This window comes from Pavona decussata, unplaced genomic scaffold (assembly GCF_977016875.1).
Source record: "Pavona decussata unplaced genomic scaffold, jaPavDecu1.1 SCAFFOLD_48, whole genome shotgun sequence".
In the NCBI taxonomy this organism is placed as follows: domain Eukaryota; kingdom Metazoa; phylum Cnidaria; class Anthozoa; order Scleractinia; family Agariciidae; genus Pavona; species Pavona decussata.
Window position 1 is genome coordinate 1,053,120 of NW_028145470.1, and position 24,816 is coordinate 1,077,935.

General features: G+C 37.9%; 1 protein-coding gene and 1 long non-coding RNA gene across 4 annotated transcripts in view; one reads left to right on the forward strand and one right to left on the reverse strand.

The window, feature by feature from the left end:
* The window catches only part of LOC146481647 (uncharacterized), a 222,333-nt gene that overhangs the window by 177,105 nt on the left and 20,412 nt on the right, over positions 1-24,816 (reverse strand). The window lies entirely within an intron of this gene.
* On the forward strand, positions 10,355-23,505 carry LOC146481655 (homeobox protein SIX3-like). 2 transcript variants are annotated; one of them, XM_085107687.1, is made up of 3 exons: positions 10,355-10,665; positions 19,029-19,677; positions 22,720-23,505. In XM_085107687.1, the coding sequence occupies exons 2-3, from the start codon at positions 19,103-19,105 to the stop codon at positions 22,853-22,855; spliced, it is 711 nt and encodes a 236-aa protein (XP_084963813.1). In that variant the 5' UTR covers positions 10,355-10,665; positions 19,029-19,102; the 3' UTR covers positions 22,856-23,505. The 2 variants fall into 2 exon arrangements, with proteins under 2 accessions (XP_084963813.1, XP_084963814.1); XM_085107688.1 differs by lacking the exon at positions 10,355-10,665 and adding an exon at positions 14,306-14,519.

Genomic DNA, 24,816 nt, shown 5'->3' on the forward strand with positions numbered 1-24,816 from the left:
CCCTTGGCCTGCTACCCTTATAATCACAGCTAAATTAAGCAGGCCCTTCTTATGGTGTTGTTTCTAATGCTATACATGGTAGTGCTAACTTTTGAGTGTGCATATGACTGGTATGAGGCCCTTTTGGTCTTGCCGGAGAGATAAGCGTTGCACAAAGAAGTCCCACTGTCAGACTTTCTATGACAGAGTACTATACGTAAAATCTAAGATGTTGACATTCTAACAGCAAGCTTGTGTGCAATGTTTTATTTATGTTATATTATTCAAGATAAGTACGAGTAAAAGCCTGACGATGGCAATAGTCTCTTATCCACTGCGAGTTCACATGGAGAAGTGACACTCGGCCTAAGATTACAATTGCTGACATTGAAAGTAGCTGTGAAAATGAACACATGAAATACAAACTGCAGTATGAGTGAAAGACTCTCGCGGTAACATAACTTCGAAGGTCATCCTGACTCAATCTGCTGCAAAGGGCCATAGTTGAATGGAAATGCTTGGTTCATCAGTTACCTTAAACTTCTCCAATAAAACACATGGTTGCTGGTTTAATTACACCACATACTACTGCGCAGATATTTTAACGCTATCTTTACCAGCTAGAATGTAAACGCCCCTAATTGGAAGCTCTTAGCTAGAAACTACAATTGCAGGCTTTTTTTGGAACTTTTGTTTTGTCATCGACCTGTTTACGGTGAAAAAGGAAAATTACCATAAGATTCAGTATGCTTGTATAAAAAGCATAGAGACGCGTGGATACATTCTTAGGTCAATTCATCATTGTCATTTGTTGTTAAACATCCTTTGTCGGGGGAGTTATTCCTTCATTTGGTTTTCCCAGAGGCGGATCTGAACAAAGAAAAACTTGAATTGTACGGAACATTCTCGCGTTATCGCGTGATGCTTGCCCATTGTCAAAGCGCTGGCCATGCCTCTTCATAGGCCTCATTAGCCTCCAAATGGTAATTTGGTCTCGTCAATTTTACGGACATTAAAACTGTCTATTTCGGGAAGCAATTACCTCCACCTGGTCTTTAACCAGTGTATTCAGATGAAACTAATGGCTAATCGGAAAGTCACGAAATAGATATGGCAACGTTATGTAAACAATGAATGTGTTCACACCTTATACACCGTTTTATCGATGACAAAGGGACGTTTGCGTCAGCTGGAACATTTACAAAGGGGTATTGCCTTTGTAAAGTGTTGAGTAAATGTAAATATGGCTCCGTATTTACCAGGGAGTGCTTAGACACCCATAACTGAATGACACAGGTGATTGGCTTTGCACGCGATCCTAAAATGTTTTCGCTTTCACTTATTTTAGGGCATTGTTCTGTCCTCTCGGCTAGTGTTTGCTTCACTTCACACGTCACTCTGTATTGAAGTGTTTTCGTCTACGCCGGATACTGCCTTCCCACCGTTGTCAAAGTTTTACTACGTAACTAACGTAAGAGCACTTCTACTCTCTCACGAAATGTTTATGTCGCGCTTGATAGGTTACTACTTTTAAACTGATTTTATGACAGTTTAGTTGCAGTCATTTAGATTTGACGCTACAGCACCAACAGCTTTCAGAGAGGTCTTGTATCTTTTTCATTCTCAACAACAACAGGTGAGATTATCATAGAAAGTGGTACGGAACAGAAACGTGTACCAGTATTCGCATCCTGTTACGCCTTCGTTTAATTGCCCTCCTTGTTACCTCTTTCCGGTGAAATATATAACAAGTTACGAGTTGTGGATCAAACTGAACATCCTGGAAGTCCTGACATAGCTAACAACACTATAAAAGCACCTAAACTATTTCAGTCTCAAGCCACAAAAAGCTTTATAATCAATGTTTATTTCTTCTGTCACCTTTAACCGTGCCTCTTGTTACTTTTTCACTTGATCGTTCGTATAGGTCGTCAGTAGACATATATGGGTCTATGTGAACGTAGCGACCTCTTTTACAGAGATTGCCCCTTGCTTTTATTATACTGTAATCAAAAGTCTATATTGCGTTCGTTTTACCCTTGCACCTCTTAAGAGTACCAGATATTTAATCTGAAAAACCTTTAATTTTCTTGTCAAATAGTAATAAATAAACAGTGCTACGTAAAAGTAGAGCTCAATAGCGCTTACTTGACACAATTATCACACCAAAAGATTTCACCCGGGAGCGACTATTCTACAGAGATGCTCAATAGCTTAAATGAACACACTTATAAGAATATCACCCACATATTAAGAAGTTAGAACTATATGTTACATTTCCTAAGATTCGACAATGGTAGTGCAAGGGTGTAAGAATCTAAGTTTCTCTCGGGTGCTATCCACCACGGGTAATGCTGACAATGATTTAAATATCAAACTGAAACAACTGCTGGCCTCACATCGTCCAGGTGAACACGATTCAACTACATTTTACAATACTTTAAGCCAGTGTTTCAAAGAAAATTAATTATTCCAGTAGTTCAGTACTTCTTGAACTTATTCGGCTTAACATTAAATAAGATTTAACTTTTGTGAAATTGATTTGGATATTAACATAGCAATACTGTCAGAGACGTAATATTATAATTTCAGTTGTAAAATCTTCATCTTCCTTGCCATATTTAGTGTACCATTGAAAACTTTCACATGGCAATGGCGCGGTTTTATTGACTTCAATGTTCGAGCAGAAGTAAACTATCTTTGGGTTATAATTTCATTCACTTCCTCGTGGAAGTTTATGTTTACGGAAGTACTGAACTAAAGCAAATGTCCATGGCATCGTTCATCAGTAATGTATGACCTTTATGCTGTGAGCCTGTGAATAGAATCAACTAGATTAAGGGTTTGACTTCCTCCAGTATTTTCTATGGCGTTGGTAACGATGCTATAGAAATATTCCTGACTTCTGAATCTATGGTAAAATCCTAAAATAAGAATTTGGATTGGGGTTTATGTATTTTCGGCCATTCAGTTCTCGGCTATCAGTTTAAATTTAAGCCATTTCTCGGCTATCAGTGAATTTTATGGGCTTCTGTTCACAGCAATCAGTTAAACAGGGTTGCCATTCATCAGGTTAAAAACCAATTCACTGACTTTTGCCTGACCACAAACCAATTTTCACGGAACATCCACGACAAATCCTTCGGCGGCGACAAACCGCAGAAATCAATTCCTTCAAGAATATTGTTTTAAAACGGCATCACCTTTGCCAACAAAGAAACTCTTTTGTGAACCTTGTGGCTGGACAAATATAAAATTCCCTAACTTTTCACTGACTTTAAGGTAGAATTTAGAATTTCTCTTACTTGATGCAAAATTCCCTGACCGTAGCAACCCTGTCAAAAATGTGGCATTTCTCAGCTGACAGATAAAACGTTTGGCCAGTTCTCAGCTATGAGATCGAGTTGAATCCCTTTCCCAACCCTTTACAGAATAAGCATTCGAATGAAAGCTACAGAGCACTTCTTTGCCGTGATACTATCGTTCATAAAGCTGTACAAGTTGGTTCTAAATTTAGAGTCTGAGGATCAGTGAAAGCCAAAAGTGTGATGACTCATATAAGAGTTGCTGAGCAGCACTTTCCTGTGGTGTTGTTTGTTATGCATTGAGATGGTGATTCAGTTTAACTTTTAAGTCTCGCTCGATAACATTTTAAAATCATCATCATCATCATCATCATTTATTTGCCTTACTAAAAAAAAAGAAGAAATCATTCAATTTACAATAATGGCGAGGAGACCTCAAGAAACCACCAGGCTTATAAGAGAGGCCACCTCGGCTGTCATTGATAAATAGAAAATATGGTGCTGTGTAAGTGCAGCTTGTGACTATTCACATTAAAGCCAATAAGTAACTTAAATTTTGTTCATTGCTCCTAGTACTCTGGCCCTCTAACGCTACTTGTGTTTTCCTTTACTATATTTGATAAAGATTCGTTGGAAAAGCGCTTCTTGTATAGGGTCACACGCGGTGAACAAGTCAGCGATCATCTTAACTTGATCTTTAACATAAAGCTGTCTACGTGTTCAAAGAAAACTAAACACTCAGCTAACTGACAATGCACAACTCCTTGGAATTTATTGTGCACGATTTATTTTCACTGTTTGTTGGCCATCCGTAGACTTAGCAGTAAGCTTAGCAGTTAGATTTTGTTGAGGCCTAAAACGCAAAGAGAATTTAACTTGGAAACCCGGGGCACAGTGCCCTACAAAAATAATCCCCCTCTACCTGATAATGTCCTAATTACTTTCTCCTTTTTAAAGCCATTGACGTATATTTGAATAACGGGGGTGTTATACGTCCATACTTAGGAAAGTTGTTTGGAGAGAAGTACTTAAGGGGGCTCTTATCTGTATTTAGCATGCTGAAGGCATTCTCTTCATCAACATAGCAAGCTCAGCCAAAAATTCCCATGGAGATAGATTATTTTCGCAATGGGCTTCAAAACTATGGAACGATCTCACTTTACTTACGAGACTTTAAATTGAAAAGGAAAACATTCTTTTAGTATGACTTTATCGATGTGTTGTACGTATTGATGACATTCTATGGTAATATTTTTAATTCTCTTTATCTTTTATTGTGTAATTCATGTACATTTATGTATTTTTCCTTAGAGTTTTTGCCAGATATGACTTCCATAATACTTTTTAAAATCATTTAATCATGCAATGCATAGTTGAATATTTTAAAGAAAATAGGCAAAAGAAATTATTACTACTATTATTTAATTAATTCTCCGCTTTGATTTGCACTGGCCAATACTCAATTGAGGGCAAGAAACAGATTGTAGCCTTTGGCCTCAAGAACTTTCCACAGAGTCCTCGCTGTTCCAAGCAATGGTCCTTTCTGTAGTAACTCTGTGCTTACAGCCACTGCTATCCCCAATTATTATTATTATTATTATTATTATTATTATTATTATTATTATTATTATCATTATTATTATTATTATTATTATTATTATTATTATTATTATTATTATTATTATTATTATTAATAGTGTACTGAAAGCAGAATCAGCGATATAGTGTATTCAGGGAAACTCGCGAGCAGTCATGTGATTGCCGAAAATATTGATGCTATAACCAACGCCCTTTTTTTTTTCCTTTGAAGACAAACTCTTAGACTCAAGACATTGGCAGAATCTTCGGATTGCAATCTAAACTAGTCGAAGAACTGAAACTACCAATTCTCAAATCGTTTACGTTTACTTTAAATAAAATTATCAATTTTAGACTAAAGTTAGTGTAACTCAAAACGGTTAAGTGCATTCTAGTTCTCCGTTTCTTGTCATCCAACAAGCCCCACTCGTCAGATTGCATAACATATAGTAAAATTAACGGAGCTATATTTCTTAGCAATTCAACTTGCAGAGCCCATCTTTCTTTTATTTGTTTATTATAATCATTATCATCCATGAACTGTGGTTGAAAAATTACCGTCTCCCCATCAGAGGCTTATTTCTAGACTCTCCTGCCCATTGGAGGAGACGAATAAAATCTAGCTTTTGGTTCCTCCCCCCTCCCCACCTCTGAGCTGATTTGGGAGTTTACTGTAGAGTCATCAAGAAAAATAACTGAAGGGATTTTCTCGAGAAAACTGCTTCTAACTTTTAACTCTAGGGTCGACCTCCCAAGTGTCCTTTCAACTGAAAGCTGTTCACCTATACTTTCCTGTGTTAAATTGGTAACTGTCAAAGTGTTTAGTTTCTGTAAAGTGAATTTCTATCTGTGGTATCAAGTTAGCTACTCGCTTGAGCGCATTCTAGGTTCATGTTTATGGAGTTATTTCTTGTTTTTTATTTCTTTTTTTCATTGTTGTTGTTTTGGTTTTTCTATCTTGGCTTTCCTAATGCCTGATGTAAACGATGCATTCTAAAATAAATTCCTTATTGCGTATTGCAGCTTAGCGATTTTCCCCAGCACATCCGCAGATATGGAAGTTTCTCTAGTTTATTCTTTTCTTTACAGTTTAATCACGTTTATCCTCGGCTTAAGATGAGTTTTCATGGTGCAAAATGGTTATTATTCAGTCGGTCAAAAGAAACGAGTCTTAAATATCGTAATTATCAAAGTCCCTTTCTCCTTACAGATAATTGTCATAATTAGACCACAAGGGCTAAATCTGCGTTAGATAAGTAGCTTCGATAACGTTTTCAATTCAGCTACTTTGTAGCTCCTCACGGTAAGTTTTCAATTACTTTTTATCTGATTAAACTCGTTCAGTTTTTCAATCAAAGCTTCTGTAATCGTTGTTGTTTCATTTGTCTGATTGGCAATTAAACATGTCTGGTTATAAAGAGGTTTTACTTTTTAAAAGTACCGAGCTTTTGAAATTGCCGCTATTGGCGCCAGATAAGAGATAAGCAACTTAGAATAGATTTGGTTTTTGTAGTTTTGTCTTATCTATGAAATCCTGCACACGGTTCTAGACTTTATTCTTACAAGACGGATCTTAACTCAACTTATAAGTAACATAAAGAAGCGGTAAAATAAAGATTTAAGACGAGTGAACTGAACACGTGTGTTGTTGGTGTGGTACACATGTCTAATTGACAGGATCCAAATCGAGAACTGTTACGACCAAGCATTGGTGAGCAAAACGTCTATTGCCTTATAATTTCTGCAAAAGAAGATACCCTTTAAAGTGAAAATCTTTGTCGCACTCTGAATGATACTCTTTCTTTTGGTCTGTAACCAATTTTACTTCGATGTTATTTATTTTGCTGAAGTAATTTATTAACAACTTTTTTAATAACTTACTTTTGACATTTAATCAAGCTAAAGTATTTACTGTGATGTTATCTGGAAATTTTGCCTTTCTCTCATTAAAGTTACACTTATGGTTTACCGAAAAGCTTTATTAAAGATTCTTATCGTCTTAACAGAATTTACAAATGTACAGTTTCGGTTTTTAGAACAATTTCAGGAATTGCACTCGGTCAAGAGCGCCCAAATCAAAAATGACTAAAAATAAAAATTTAAGCTTCCGTTCCCAATTATCCACAAAACAGCAGCAGGTGAAAGAAAACTTCTTACTACACATTTTAGGATTTCATCTACAGATTCAAATGCTAGAAACGTCTCATACAATGTTCAATACTGAATGGACAAATTGTCGAATTTCATCGACCGAGTTACCGGCTCAAGATTTTGGATCGTCTTGCACAGTACAATAAATAGTATCACAGGAAAGTAATGTTCAATAGATTTCATTTCCGTAGCAACATTTACTATGTCATCCATACTTGCCCGACTCAAAGTTTTTGAAGTTCAAAAAAAAAAAAAAAAGAATAAACGTCTTTCAATAACTTTATCATAATCATCAGCTGAATTGTGGTTTTTAATTAAAGTCATAAACAACTACTCCAGAGCAAGTAATCGTGGTCAAAGTTGATTTCTTTTCTTAGAAATTTAATCCAACAATTTCATTCTTCAGGTCTCAACACTTCTTGAAAATATAACTTTAATTGTGACAAACGGACAATTAATTTTACGTTGAGAAAAATGTATAACCCTCTAAACTGTTTCGATTGGGAGTTTGTGTCTATTTGTCAGTAACCAGCTACAAAGCAATGACCTCATCCTTTAGTGTGATCCTAATTCTTGTACTGTTCGTTTTAGCAATAGTTTATAGAATTACTTTTTAATATTCGACCTTGTTTTGAGTTGAGGCGATTGGTAATAATTTGGTACATAGCTCGCCTGATGTCACTGCACAGGTAGAACTGAATTACACTGTGTATGAAAGAAACAAATCGCTATGATAACTGAAGTCTATTTTATCATTATCATAATATCCTTTTTACTTATAATAACAAGGCATTTCTAAATTGAAAACAAAAATGACATTTCCTATCTGCACCACACGCAAGGAAGTAGTTCAATTTGGGACAAAGCCTCTAATCTTAGATCAAACAGTACGCCACTCAAGATTTGAATCTAACCGACAGAGAAAGAATAATGAGCATGCGTGTGGAACTAAGCCAAATAGTCAACCACTAAAAGGTTTTTTCAAGTATTGTCCTTGAGGTGTTGTGATCAAAACAACTTCTAAACGCTTTTCTGCACCACTTCGCCACCCAGCACAAATACTGTGAAGTGGCTTCCACCCGTCTAGGCACAATTGACCTAGAACTTTCTTGCAGTGTCTTCTTATTCAGTGCTCACATTATCGTAAACAGTTCACCAAATTGTCCTTGAAAGCATGGAATTGCCTTTCCTCGGTTCGTGACAATGCCTTGAAATACACAATGCTAATTGTATGATTGCTTTAGAGATTTCATGACTTGACCCAAGTGTCATGTGATGCTATGAAGCGGTATTGCCGAGGCTTAATATCACACTACAGGACACAAGACAGCATTTGAAAGTAATCAAAACCACAAAACTGAGAGATTCTCAAATCATGATCAAATGAAAAATTGCAAATTACTCTCCCCTTTTCGGCTTTTCATTCACATGCTGTGCCTCTGACCGCAATGCTTTGGATCACCGTCTTTATTGAACTGCAGATAATATCAGCTTGAGCTCCATTCGCAATTATTTTTACCAGTGTATTGATATTGATATATAAAGGTTATATACGTATCTGTGGGTTTCTGCTAACTCACTCTTGTTTACTGGTTTTGTTTTTTAAATAGCTGCTTTCGTCAAGGAAAAAAAATATCGGCTTTAAGCCATCGAGTGGTTTCGAGTAGACTATTACCGATTGTGCGTCATAGATACCAAACTCGTGAGAAACGAGCGATTTCCTTTGACTCTGACAAGAATGTTGGCGCGTATGATTGAGTGCGAGGTGCTTAGCATTGCTTGGGAAAGGGCTGGTGAATCTCTTTCTCTCGGGAAGATTCTGGACAAAACTTATTTCGCAGATGAAATGTAGGCGATTGAAGTGGGCAGAAAGAAAAATATTGAAGTTTTTATCTATCATTGCGCGCAATTAGGTTTCAGGTTAAGCTTTTCAGCCGCCAATCGTTTTTCTTCCTCAAAGTTAAATCAGGGCCAAAACTAGACGCAACAACAACAGCAAAAAAAATACAAATATCGCTACAGGAATGCAAGTACTTATTCATGTTTATTTTTGTGATTCGATACAGAAAAAAAAACGTTGGCTTGGGGCAGGAGCAGGTAGTTTTTCGTCCACGGAATCTTGATTGCAAATCAGCTGAATTGATTGTTTTATATTTATTTATTTTTAGAAAGAAACAGCAGCAACAGTCCCATAATGACGTCATCGTGCCATAAAAAACCTCCTTTGCTAGGAGTAATCAAAAGTTTGCCTTCTTTTCTCTTTCTCCTGTCCTTTTTTCGATAATTGATTGATTCGCCAGCGAAAACTTACGAACTGAAGAATGAATGACTGACAATGGCACAATGAATGACACAAATTTGAAGGCTGTACGGCTACAGATGATCCACAAATATTTGCTTTCGAAGTAATAGATAATATCCAAGGTTTAACTATTACCAAGCAATTTGTTCGGGAAAGAACTGGTGGTAGTAATATTTCCCAAATTATATTGCGTCTTTTTTCTTAGTTTCAACAGTGTCTATACTTGGATTAGTTTTCTATTGTAGTAAAAAATGCTTAACCTAGCCAAATCCGACAAACGTACTTAATCTTAAAAGCAAGAGTAATTTGGTTCTTTAGGGGACCATTGTTGATCCTTTTTTCAGAGACATCTTCTTTTTTTTCTTTTTTGCGCATGCTTTTTTTCATTTGCGTGTATTGTAGTATTAGCTATTATACACGGGTATCACACGAAAAAAGAAACACTAATGCTCTCATAGTGAGTGATTATTCTTGTAAAGTATATTTTCAGTTAACGTTAGGGAACTTCCGCTGTCAGTCTCTTGATCCATATACGGAGTATAATGCGTGTCAGAGGCGATGTAGCTTTCCTTTCAGAGGCAGTCCTTGGGATATTAACTTTTGAATCATTGAAGTAAATCGTGCGCTGGTTGCAAACCTTTGGACTGAAACTCACTGAGAAGAGCAATGTTTAGGGGTCCGTTTTCATTTTACTATGACTATTTTCTCAAGTGAAATGAATGTAGAGCTAAGCAAATTTCTCCATTGTCGATTTTTATGCGGTCAGAGGTTATTAAAAGAGAGCACAGTATAATAAAACACCACTCGACCTTGAGAGAAAACAACCAGGTCAGTGACGTCTATGTTAGCGTGCGATATCTGCGATATTGCCCTGCTAGTCGTACCTTCCCACGCTATTTAACTTATTCGGCTCGGACAACATCACTCGTGACAAGATACTGCTGGAACACGGGCATCATTCAGCGATATTCAATCGCTATTTTGATATTATCTTAAGACTTCGAAGCAATAGATCATCGGCGTCTTAAACTCAAAACAATCTTAAACAAGAGTAGTTGATTCTTGTGGAGCATTTCGGTTTGCATGGTTCTCTTAAACGGGAAGTGCATGTCGAATCAATATAAGCCGCGCCGAAAACGACCCTCTCCCACCTTATTTAAGGAGATATTTCCCTTAAAAGGCCTCTCACTCTTACTCAACATTGTATTTGTGTTTAAAACGACAAAGGTAACCAGTTAGTGTGATTGAGACCGTCAACGACTCCGGACGGACGCACCCCAACCAAGTTCGTTTGACTTACATCTCGGTATCGTCATTTCTGTCTGCGGTTGTTATTCATCTTCTTTTTCCGTAAGTATACATCTTTATCGGAATTTTATTTCGATAATTTATCTACTGTATATTCTAAGAAATCATCGGCCAAAGAAAACTATGTACAGAGTCATTGCTGTGGTGATGTAATCTCAGCTTATCTTTCCAGATTGTTCAGCACGTGACGCGTGCCGATCTAAGACATCTTATCACAACTCGACATAACTTCAGTACATGCTAGCAAATATATCCTTCATATTCGCTCGTTCTCCTCAGATATGTATCCTTATTGTATTTGTTGCGCTCTTCTGTGATTCCACTTAAAATTCTGTCGTTTGCTTTCGTGAAAAACATTGTAGCTTAAATCACCTTTGAGCGGCTTAGAGTTACTGCCCTTTATCGTGAAAATTTGTTGCTTCTATTCTCAATGCACAGTATTGATTTAGCTGATGGAAAATCACTTATTTTATTGATTAAGTGCCTTTAGACGTCTTTGTACTGGATCTATGGCCACTATTGTTAACTATCTTTCTATTTATCACGGTGTCTTACGTCTGTAAAGGTCTAAGAATAACTCAACGTGGAATAAGACACGAATAAATAAATTTCGCTTCAATTAAAACGAAACAACCACACTGAATTCAAGGACTTCAATTTTCTTGCAAAAGAAAAAAAAACACAATCACCTGTGTTTTTAAGTTAATTACGCGGGATCATTTTCCTTTTGAAACACATGTTCGTTATCTTGTTTCTAAGATTCAAAGAAGACAATCTGGTTTTTAAAAATAAACATTTGATTTCTTTGTACAAAAGTAAATCAACCTTAAAGTTGCAAATGTCGCAAATCTTCTAGACATTACGTTTCTATCGTAGAGTTCAAACCTCATGGAAATGAAGTTCAGATCATATATATTTAATAGTGTGGGTTTGAGCAGTATGTATTAGCTTTTAAGTTAATGCCGACTCTGATGTCTTCGCGAGAAATTAACTCCAGTGAACAAGTATATTAAACTCTAAACCACAAATATGCAAATGGTTCCTTATGACGAAGAACTAAAAACCGCTTTTCAAGTGTTTTTGCCGTCCAAGTCATCCACCCGCAGTGTTGTAATCATCTCCATTTTTATCCGGCAGTTTCAATTTGAATTTCCGTGCCTTTGTCCTGACCGTATTAATCTGGTTCTCGGTGTATACTATGCATGGAACCCGTTATATATAACGGCCGGGTATATATGTAAATAAATAGCGAGTATGAATGATCAATTTTGATTTCTTTTCGCCGCACTTTAATGCAATAATGGTAGTTATTTTTCTCATTAAACTTTTGACTCTTTTATAATCCAGCGAGGAACACTTCAATAACAATCTGTTCCGCGAGTAAAATATGATGGAAATATATTGCAAAGTAATAACACAAATTGCCTGAGATTACTTCTACTGGGCAACCAAAGGCGCTTCGTACTTTAAGCAATTTACCACCCGTGTTGTGACCATTGAGAAATACCTCAAAGTTCTTGGGATCAGAAATGAATCACGAAGATGAAAGGCAAGAGAAAAAGGCATTTGCCTTCGAAGTTGGTTCTGCTTAGTGTCGCCAGGAGCCTTTTCAAAGTCACCTAGGGTGCGTAACAAAATCACACGTGGCTGGAGAAACAGTTAAGAAAAACTATAATTGGAAGGCCCACCAAGCGGGTGCCCGGTTTTGTCTGCTCTTTCATTCATTAGGGTCGCGACCACGGGAAGTCAATTTTGTAAGATCACGAAACAAAACGTATCACATTCGTAGTATTATTTCATGTATCATAATAAGAAGTCAAAATATAAATACAAGAATAAGAAATCACTTTCCTCCTAATATAATTAGCAAGGCTACATGCCGCGATCGCTAACGGTGGGCAATTAGCAGAGTTTTGGACATAAATAGCGATTTATGAAGTTCAATAGGGGTAGCAGGATAAGAATGTTAATCGCTCCTCGATGAGTAGGGTTCGAATTAAAGCGAACTGATAGCCTTCCTTAGTTTACGTTGTTCTTATCACGAAGTTAAATATATCTTTATGAATTAAACGTTATTATGGTGTTCCGTCAGCCTCCCGCCGAGTCTTTGGATCCTGATATTAGTTTAATTAATGTTTAATTCACATTGTAACTTCGACTTTTCAAGGTTTTTCCTTTGAGCTAGATTTCACGAAAGTTGGCTTTTGACAATGCATGATTTTTCTTATAAGTAGTAAGACAGTGGATAAAATAAGTCCATCGTTAAATGTAACCGTCTTGGGGAGCTTTATTTTCGGTTGAGTAATCGTCGTAATTATCCGAAATGAAGGTCACTCAATCATTCGGTCGGACGTTAACTTAGCAAAACCACCTGGATATAACCACCTTTGCATTCAACACTCTTTCCTTTAGTTCATGACTTGTACGGCTAAAAATGCCACATCTTACGTAGAGCCCACTTTATACGCTAGGTCTAATATACTCAGTGAGCCACCGAAAGTTGTATTTATGCTCGCGTGCCACTGCATCACGCTATCAAGTCGTATCACTTTATTTCCCGTAGGTAAACTTTGAATTATAATGAATAAGGTCAGAGGAAGAAAAAAACGTATATGCTGCTTCAATATTCAGGTCTGGTGTTAGGATGTGATTCGCGTAGCTTGTTAGAGTCCTTAGGTTTGTCTAGCGGAATTTGTTGTAAAAAATATCCTTGCGTGATCGCCCGCTTCAGCGACGATGCGTGAAAGAAATTACTTTTATTTGTTGTGTGAGAACAGTTTTTATTAGCCTCATCAATAAACTAGAGTCATCGATAAGGCTATTTATTTTCCTTGAGTACTGCCTTCACGGACGAACCATTTATACTTTACTATCGTCACCATGCCATGATAGCCTTATGATAACGAGTAGCATCTTGTCAGAGGACGAAACTAAGGAGTCTTCTTTGTCAAAACAGGCTAACAATTATTGGCTCATACTTTGACCACGCTGGGAGAGCATTCTCCAGCTTGCCAAAATAGTCTCGGGTTAATGAGATTCTTCACTACACTATAATTACTGAAGAATTCATACCCCAGACATTTTCACTGATGTCATGACGTAGAAGAGCCCACAAAGACACGAAACAACGAATCGCGAGTAGATTTGTTAATTCACACAGCGAGTTTCAATCTGGCATGTGCACTCTTATCACACCGGAGTCTTTACAGCAATTTAGCTAATCCCGTTGAAACGCTCGTAACGGCTTTAAAGAACGAGAAATTTGGTTGATAATGCAGTGGGCGTAGCGCTTCTTAAATGTTAATTCAAACAGGCCCATTGGCACGCCAGCGCGAGTCATTAGTACCATCTATGACATTTGAGTTCGAAGGGTATTCCTTTGTTCTTTATTGGGGTTTATTACTGCTCCCAGCGGGATACAACGTGCAAATAGGAAAGCTTCTAGGTAGGATGGATGCTTAACAACATTAAAGCTTTTGTTGTTTAACATTACGTTCCATTGTGTTGGTACAAAAGCCTTGATAAGCTGAAGGGTTGATTGAATTATATAATCCGCAAGGTGAATGGCAAGCCGAGCTCTATTATGTCCTATCATTTACATATGACAGTAAAAGCAATTAGGAGCGTAACAAGTGGTAGTTAGTTGTAATAGAACGGCCCGATATTGTGTTCGATATTTTGTCTAATTCTCAGTCTGTTTGTATAGTCATTGTTTTCAAGCAAACCCCCTGAGCTAGGGGCTTTTATCTCCCGGTAGCATAGCACGCCCAAAAAACATTTGCCTATTGTGAAGACGAGTGAAGTGAACGGCTCGCAAGCTAATCATTGAACGTTATCTGAAACGATTCCTGTCGACCAGTGTTGCACACGAGTGAAATAGATCCGCAACAGGCGAGGTAAGGCAACGTCTAAGTGTTCTGGCGTCAACAATTTTTTTTATATATATTTCATTTTATTTAGGCAGTACAAACGAAACGAAATCGTAACCGCGTGGCCTCAGAAACCGTCTTGAGAACAAACAAAGAATTACCAGTCAACTAATTCGACAAATACTGTTCAGGTCAAGAGAGTTAAGTGGTATAGCTCCACTGTTTCGAGTCAGTGTAGTTTTATCAGAAGCTCTGTGTATGTTTTGTACTGTTTAGTAATGCAGTTTACATGGACGTTCATAAAGCATTCACACTCCGCATAATTTCGTGCTCGGACAAAGTAGGATAAATCAACTGTGGTAAGTGAAATCGGAAGTCTATTAACTGAATAGTATGGAAACAGGGGGAAATGTAGAACGCACGGGCCGAGACAATTCGACTCATCCGGTTTCCTTTACACAAAAAAGGCGAAGACAAGCGACCTCGAAACGGTTTTACGAATGTCAAAAATTTTCGCTATTATTAGTTAAATATCGAGTACACAGTTTAAACACTTTTGCACATAGTTTCCCCGCCCACAGCAGATAGCTTTTTTATTATGGCCGATTTTTTCAGCTTTAAGAACGTTACAGCGTTTTCGGCCATCTTTGTTCAAACCGGGCATTCGAGTCGCTCCACCGCGCGAGACGAATGACGATTTCGCAGTCTATGAGGGGCCTTGTGAATTTATTGTCAGATTCACCTTGCTCAATATAATTCACCTTCTCCTGTAACAAGTTGCTGATTTGCGTTTGATATTTGGTCAACTTGGAAAAGAGTTTCAACTAGGCGTCTAAATTTCGTTTATGGACATTTCAACTAGATGTTTATATGTTGACCCAGACGGTGATTGATTGTAGGTTTTGTTAGCTTTTCTATCGTCTGGTTCCCTTAGTTTCGTGTAGAGCCTCATTGGCATGCACTTAGTCGAGAATTGTCTTCAGTGTTGACCCAGTCACTAAGAATACCCAAGTTAACAACTGGAAAACATCATTTTCATGAGTCCTCAGCACACAATATTTAAAAACAAACTACACCATAGTGATGTAACGCTTTTGTATTTCATCAATCCAGAGGCAAAAGCTACAAGCACATTACAGGGATCGTGATTTGCAATTTTGGTTTCTTTTAACTGATGGAGATCAAACATTTGCCTACATGAAACGAGATCTTACTTTTTTCCACAGCTTCGTTCCATTTAGACAAAAAATAGTTGACTTTTGGCCTCGATAAGTTCTCTTTTAGAAGCCAAACTATAATGCGAAAACACTGTGATGAATGATTTATGAAATGGACAACAACACAATGGCTTTCGTTTGGAAAATTTGCTTATTAGTGGTGGTGTTGTACTAATGTTTATCTGTACACGATTTGTTCATTCTCACAGTGAAGTTTAGATTTTGGTTATTGATTATTTGAGTTGAATATTTGAGCTTTCTCTAATTACTTTTCGCGATCAAGCGAATTGCCAGATGGGCTGACTGAGAGACAATGTTTTATCACATAAATGTTGAAGTAATTTTCATGGCGTTCAATAGATGTGCGCTCATTTATATGTGATTATCATTGAAAAAAAAACCGAAAGCTGTGATTCATTTAAATCATTTAAATTTGTGCTTGATGCTTCTTCAAGGAAAGAGAATCTCAAACGGTCTTTCTCAATTTCTTGAAAGAAATAATGTAGAGAATTTTAGGTGGTAACTCAGGATTTCTTGAATGATCCCCAGTTGTGTTTCTTACCAGATCCTTAAGTAATATTTTTTCGTTAAACCTGTTGTACTTATTAAAATTACCAACATGAAAAAGTAAGTTTTAGTGTAACTTCCCTCGAAAAGTCGTTTTGGAAGAAAGCAGCTATTCCATGTGAATTGATTCCCTTGTGGTGTTTTGGATCAGAGCTCAAGAGCTACGTTTATCAATGTAGTTTTGTGTCAATATTTTCCTTTTCGTTGTAGTACCTTAACCCGTATTTATCTTGAACACGGCTATCTTTTTTCCGTTTTCAACTATGGTTGTGACCGCATATAGGTGTGCGAACATGATCAGTCCTCGAGAAAAGTACTTAACCAGTATCAGATACTCAAACGAAATGACACGAATTCAACAGAACAAAGTCCGCTCTTGTCAGTATGTATTCGCAATTCTTTAGATCGATAAATTCGATCCTCTAAACAAAGGTTAGCAGTATAGTAATACTGGGAATTTCAACTCCGAATAGAATATCGCGAATGGGAGCAAGTAGCCACTAAAACCGAATCGCCATTTTAGAGGACTAAAAGATCGTATGCAAATATGGCGTTCATGCATCTCGTGTGGCTTCGCTTGTCGTAATTAATTACTTTTCATTCGCAGATGACACATTTGGCAAATCATTAGTGACAATAATAAGGTGTTTATACTTTAGGTTCTGTTGTTCACTGAACTCTCAGCTATTGAAGTGAGAAAAGTACTGTCTATAAATGAATTCATAGCGTATAATCCGTGCGTGTGAGGAGCCTACTCTTTGCGGAGACTTTTCTTCGACCTTGTTTACTTAGACATAAAATGGTTGTTTAGTCAACCCGGGGTGGTTACACAGCGAGAAGTAAATGGCACGGCGGGTCGCTAAACACCTGAACAAGGGCCAATATTTCTTTTCTCAACGAACAAACAATAAACTGCGTATATTTGTTACCTATATCGAGCAAGGATAAACCATTTTCCTCTGACGTAGCTACCACAAGACTCAGTTTATCTTCCGAAAAACAATGAAGCTTGAGAATTTCTTTCACGCTATTTTAAGAGAGGTGCCAAGGTGGCAGGACTCAGTGTTAACGCAAGGAGCGCTTGATCGCTAATGAGCTTTCGCGTTTTTTGTTTTCTTTCTTTGTCCAAACATATCGTAAAGTTAAACTTCGAAAATAAACACAACAATAATAATAATAGCATATACAGCGAAGTGCACTAAAGGATTCACCAAGAAGTTGTATGTAAGTCTGACATTTCAGTACTTCAGTGTATTCTTTTTTTTCAACGAGCAATTTAGATTTCAATTTCTCGTTACTTTTCCTATTTAACATGATGCATTTTTAATGTTTAGTTCACTCGCAGCTGTACCCTCGTCCTTGGTCTGCCCGTTACTTGGGGGTTTTTAGGTTCTTTCTTGCTCAGCACGTTACCAATTGACGAAAATGTAACCTGATTTACAGTCGAACGAAGCTTAATTTTATGTTAATCACAAGGATGACACATTTAAACATTTATATTTTAACTATCAATAAACGTAGTCAACTTAACCCGCTGTTCTCTCAGACATGAGGATTCTTGTCAGTGAAGAAATCTTTCTGAGATTCATAACGGTTTATATCTTGTGCCTGACCCTTAGATAAGCTTCGATATCACAATGTTGTTTTTTGTACATGCAAAATAATTACAGCACCCAACAAGACGCCAGATTTAGGCATATTATGTCTCCGTTGATTGAAAAACTCCATGTTTGTGAAGCCATATAGGTCACCGAAAAAGCAGTTTTCATAACAATTATTGTGTCGCGAGAATTTTGCGTTGCGCGTTTTCATGTTGTAATGCCGGGGAAAAGTAATTAAGATTCGATCAATTAGTAAACGTGGTAAGCGCCCGGTTCGTTTAAAGAGAAAAAACAGAAACACATTAGAAATTACAGTCTAGGACTACATCAATAGACGCAGCATGCAGATCACGATTTTAGCCAAATTGACTTGACCGGAAAGACGAGGGATAATGCCACATTCACATGTGGGGGCGTAAGACATCTTATTGTTCGCACGAATTCGCGCTATAATCCATCCAAGTCAATACGATAGATAAACGATCATGACATTCGTGGCCCGTAACGTTTAAATTTCAATCGGGGCCAAACTTGTATACCCCCTATACAATGTTTAACTTGCAATCATATCAACTGTTGAAGGTGACGAGTATTGCCATTCTTCGACGCAGTGAGGGAATTTCTGTGCAATGTTATCTGACTGTGAATCTCTAGATAGTCGTGTATAACGGTGTCAGATGTGTCTCTTAGGTGGATGAAGGTGTCTCGGAGTAAAGCTTTCTTTGCGATGATATGCGATTTTCTGCCTAACATCTGTCAGTGAGAACGATAACAAGCAAACTCAAACGCTCAAAGGAAGATCAATCGAGAGCGCTTTTCTTAGTGCCCACTTCAAGTCCGTATTAATGCAAATTGCAAAGTGTGCCTCAGAGGAAATTATTTTTGTGATTATTTTTTACACTTTAAGCTTCAATCACAACTATAAGAACTGTTATCCGATATCTATATTTCCCGTCCCATCTGCCCCGAGCATTGTTTAGGCCGAGTTAATAACACCTTGCTTTAGTGATTGACAGGGTTGCTATAGCAGCCTTATAATTAGAGCTTTGCACGCCAATCAGGTAGCTAGAGCTTTACAAACGTAACACTCGATCACAGTGATAATATACCCCATGTTTCTAACCCTCTTGATAAATACTGACACTTTGCAGAGACGTTACCACACCCCTGCGTTTAGCCTTAATAGACTGCAACCAAGAGGAAGGAGCTCTACACAATCGGTGCCATGTTTGCCCCTCTTCCTGCACTGAGCTTCACGCCACAGCAGATCGCACAAGTCTGCGAGACTCTAGAGGAAAGCGGTGACATTGAACGTTTGGCCAGATTTCTGTGGTCCTTGCCAGTTGCCCCTGGAACATTAGAAGCTTTAAGCAAACACGAGATCGTGCTCCGAGCGCGTGCTATTGTGGCGTTTCACATGGGTAATTTCCGGGACTTGTACCACATATTGGAGACGCATCGCTTCGGCAAAGATTCGCACGCCAAATTGCAAGCGATGTGGTTGGAAGCTCATTACCAAGAGGCTGAGAGACTTCGAGGGAGACCTTTAGGACCTGTCGATAAGTATCGAGTTCGTAAGAAGTTTCCCCTTCCCAGGACAATATGGGACGGAGAGCAGAAAACGCACTGTTTCAAGGAGAGAACCAGGAGCTTACTACGCGAGTGGTATCTTCAGGATCCGTATCCGAACCCGACGAAGAAGCGGGAACTAGCGCAAGCTACCGGCCTCACACCGACACAAGTCGGCAACTGGTTTAAAAACAGACGGCAGAGAGATCGTGCAGCAGCAGCCAAAAACAGGTAAGAATACAGTTTATTCAAATTGCAAATGATTGCTTTGCTAGCTTTGCTTTCGCACCGTCTGGGTCAGTGGCGTTTGTTGATTTTACTAGTGTGCTCAAACCTAAACATGGAAATCCTCTCAGTTGGAAAAGTTGTTTTCGCTACCACAAGCTCAAATCTCGACTCAGTACATTTTTAACGGAAACAGGCAAATTAGGATGAACTTTAGTGGTGAAAAGACAATCTATTGCTGCGTTTAGGAGGGCTCCGCGGTCGCTTCTGTCACATCAACGCTCCACGCTTCTCGTAAATTGGTTTAGGTGGTTTGCAGCCAAACAGATGGGGTAAAACAGCGCTTAATCCTGAAATATACACCGTACGGATAAGACTATTGATACTCAGTCTCGGTGACAGCGTATATTTTTTATGAAGGCATGTGGTTAACAGACTTTATTTCAAATAAATGCGTTTGTTCTCGTGTTCTTTATTCAATAACAACCCATACTTCCGAGATAAAGCGCTCCATTGCTTGGGAACTGACGCCAGGGAAATGTGTGTACAGTAACACCAGCGTATCGTTTAAAGGTTGCATGTACACATGGTTTTCATCCATATCATCAATGTGCTATATACACTAGTATAATGAAGGAAATTGATGGAGATACCGTTTCCCCTGAGATCATCCAGAATTGTGACATAACATCTCTTAAATTCCACTCTACTATCATTTGTTTGCGCAAGGAATATTTGATAATTTTCTTAGGTACTTAGCAAGGATTATGAGGCATATTTGGTTATTTGTTTACCTTATTTTTTATCTAATAACTATTTTGGAGGCATTATGAAGGCAAATGGATTTGAATTTTTGTTTCACGCGCGGGCACGTTGCTGATGGTTTGCCAGAAATTGTAATTCTATCTTTCTTAAATTGTTTTTAATCGTTGACGACGAAAGATACAAAAAGTTAAAAAATGGACAGAGATTAAAGGAAGGAAAGCCCAAGAAAATGTAATCTCTTTAACGTACAAACAGTGATAGTAAGGTGTGAAGTGGGCAGCTCTCACACTATGACCAGCCTTACAGCGCGAAAAGGCGATAACAAGCTTTCGCATTTAGCGAGCAAACATTAAAACTAAGTGACGCGAAGGCTTCAAATATTAATTAAACTCATTTGCTTGCTGCAGACCAACAGACGGAGCGGATTGTGCGGCATTTAAACGTTTCCTTTGCAAGGCCTAATATTATCTGTAAACAGTAAGAGAGAAAAGAAAAACATTTCGCTTTCCTCCTAGACATTCCTCAACAATTTGAAAAGCTCGATTGTTTGTTTGTGTGTTTTACTATTTTGCTCGGTTTGCCCGGGTGTGTTTGCGGCGTAATTATTCCTGAATGCAATTTAAGGTTAAGGTAATCTTCAAATCACTCAGTAAGACCGTCTTGAGAACTAATGAAGTATTTATTTGAATGCAATTTTACTGATATGAGCATCCTTGAATACCCAGCGAGTGTTTCCCTCTTACAAGCAGAAACTGTCAGTCACAGGAAGCACTCCCAGCACCGCAGATTTACGAATAAGCTCAGTATATCCTTTATCGATTTTTGCGACAGTTCAACGGAACCTACACTTACGATTGCGCGAACCTCATAATGTAATCTGATGAAGCGATTACAGTTGTATTTTAACAAATAGATCTTCCTTGGATATTCACCATGGACGCGGTCTTTTTTTATGTTTATTCTTCTTTATGAAAACGTTTTTGAGTACGAATCAAAGCCATTCACACCTTGCACAGGAAAAGCGAACTGCACGGTAATGAGAGTCATTAGAGCCATTAGGCTGGCCTGTTCGGCATACACGTTTCACGCCCAGATTTATAAACCTTGAGAAGAAAAAATGTGGAAAATAAGCTTTGCAGTCTCTCACTCACTTGACCATTGCCAAGTGTTTAAAATCAGGCGATAAAATTTGGATCTGGAATAATAATTTCCTTTGCCATGAGTTGAAACTTACCAGGAAAATTGACATTTTCGATGCTTTTTCTCAGTTGAAATTTCACCTTCTAGCTATTTGGGTTTGTTTTCGAAATTCAATGCTTGAATTGCAAAATCTTCCAGGGTCAAGACACAACAACTGATTTTTCCCAGTTAAAGCCTCATTTGGGTGGAAACAACTGAAAAATAACTGATAATGAACAAACAAAACCACGATATCTGTTTTATTTGATATTGACTGAGCGCGCGCCTGAAACCATAAAATACTTCCATTGACAATAGCCGTGTCGTATCGAACACAAGTTTGTATCGCTCCTTTTCCATGCAATAAGGTTCATATTTAAACTATGACGAATTTTCTCTTCTTTCGGAAACGTACACTTTTTTTGAGACTTCTGTTCTCTCAGGCAACGCTGTCTATAAAGCCTATAAAGGGAGTTCTTTGTTCATTAGCGCCTTTAAGAAATCAGTTTCGCTTATTAATGAACGATTGCTGAAAAAACAAGATGACATTCGTTCTTTCAGTCTTTTCAACCTAGGGATTCAGACGCCTTGTTACTTTTAGTTTTACCGTATTCGATCCGTGAAACCTCATCCCGTCTTCAACTTATATTGAAGCCTTTCATGACGGTCCTACAATTAAACACTCACTCAGTGCGCACTTTCTATGTTTATATTTAGATGTCGATTATTCAAACAGTACACTCCGTTTGCAATCAAGCAATGATAAGAGTGCATCAAATGGTTTAGCATTGGGTTTTTTTCAGTCATTTCGACTCTACCAAGTCCATGGTAAATTGCTTTTTCGCGACCACATGCGTTTTATAACGCTGCAAGAATCTCTTCTCATTAAGTAATAAAGTGCGATACATTGGTCCCTTTTTTAAAAGCACAAAATGAAAGTTTATTTATGTAGTCACAGGCGTATTCCCTGCAGCGATTTTCCTCCCGGCAAAACGCTATCAAGTAATTTCTCAAAATTTTACCCAGAGGAAGACCTTTGTAATCTATTGAAGAGTCCGCTTATGGAGACACTAACGGTTTGTCTTGTTATTGTTTTACCCACAGAATGAACCAGCAAGGCCAACACTTATCACAGTGTAAGACGAGCTATTCACCTGATGGAAAAGCTATGGAAGACTTTCGCGGGCTAAAAAATTCACCACTTTCTGACTCAAACGAGGATTTACGCAAAGGGGAGTGAAAAACGAAAGAATAAGTGGAAAACAGAGCGTTCAAACAATTCAATTGTTTTATCAAAGAAGGAGAGAGACAGAAGGACTTCAGGACAAAATATTAACGCGTTCATGCAATGAAGAATATTTAATTTTGAACTTGTGGAGCGAAGACCAAAGGCGACTCTCTCTAACCCTTTCTTCTCCCAGAGTGCGGCTTTAGCTTAAAACAGAACAAAACAAAGTTCATCTTGCAAAATCTGACAACACCAGAAGAACGAACTGCTCAATGGCTTTCATTTGAACGGTGGCACCTTTAAGAGAAACGCATTTTCAAATTCAAAAATTTACTTTCGTGACTCAAGGCTCGACTCTGGGAGTGGAAGGGTTGAACACAGCAGAGGACTTGAAAAGCTAGAAAAAGTTTATTGCCAAATTTTGAATTGTTGTACAGATAAGAAAATATCGTTGTAAATGTTCAAATATATAAATATTATCTGCGACCAGCGCAGTTCTTGTAAAATAAAATCACTTCGTACAGAGCTGCTTTGTTGAAGGACAAATTCAACGCATCGTAGCTGACATTGCCATGTTTGATGACGCGACGTTCTCAAGTCGCTATCATATGCTTAACAGAGAAGAAACGATGGAAAAAAGAATAAAGTTATTCCAATACAAATGGTATTCACTGTTTTTCCTGTAATCTATACGACAGTAATACGGCATCAGTATACTGGATATTAGTTTTGGGTTCTTTTCTTGTGAGCTGTTAGCTTTTTTCTATTGAACACGGGCGCTAAGTGAGCTGTTTTTGCGGTGGTGTCATCTTCTATTCAGCTGTTGCAGTTTTACATTAATGGAAAATCTTTTGTTCGTGGCCATTCACACTTTTCCTCGCTAAACCCCTTGTCTTTTCGAACTATTTTCCACTAAGTGATTAGCATTTGAAAAAAAAGAACAAAATCTCTAATAGAATCCTTTGGAATACACAGCCTGAAAGTGACAGCGTGTAATAACGATTAGCACTTTGCCTTAGGGGTTATAAAAGACGCGTTAATTGCTGGCTATTTCTATTATTTTTCGCTACAAATAGCGACCAAACAGGGCTTTCAAAAGACAAGAACACCGTTTTGCGTTACACTGCTGTAAGGGATCTTATCGATCAAGGATGTCAAACGTATGTCAAATACACTCCTGATGATTGCCACCGAACAATGGTCAATTACCATAACATCTTTAATGTAAAGTCTCCGTAAACACAGCAATAGTCATGAAAGTTCGGAGGCCAAGAATGCCTTTAATCATACTTTAATGCCATGCTCCCTTTACATAGTATGGCTAGCTACTAATAAACTACCATTGTCCACTCCGTTTTCTTCTTTCGTACTGTATTAAAACCAGTATATTTTTTGGTAAATTTTCCTCAAGAGCAGATGTTTGCGGATCTACAATTCAAAGGTTTTTTTAACAGATAACAGAAAAGTGCAGCATGAACGTGTCATTGTAAAAGATACGCTATCACGGCCAGAAAGATCTCGGGTCACATTGTGTCACGTGCGGTTAGGCTCGGTAACTCCATGGAATGCGACGAGATCCTCGATATACGATTTAAGAAGAAAACACTTTAAAAAGCTTATCGAGATGTCAGTCAGGGGACATCGTCCAAATATTTGCCCAACAACCCCAGATAACGCAAACAGCTATCTTAATCTTTAAAAGGGTTATCTGTTTCAAAACACCGAGTTATCTCGGATAGTCATTGCCGGAGCTAAGAAAACAAAAAGAAGGCAGGATGATTTCTACAGTTGAGAACTGAAAACGTTGCAGTAAATTACCGACAGATCGTCTAGTGCTGAGGGCTAAGACTATATGTCTAGTCGTGTTTGATGTCCAGTCGTATCATTAGATTATCGCTTTCTGAAAGCTTTTGTGACACCTAAAAGCACCGGAAGAGTGGTATTTACAGTAATACATCCGAAACCAAACAAAA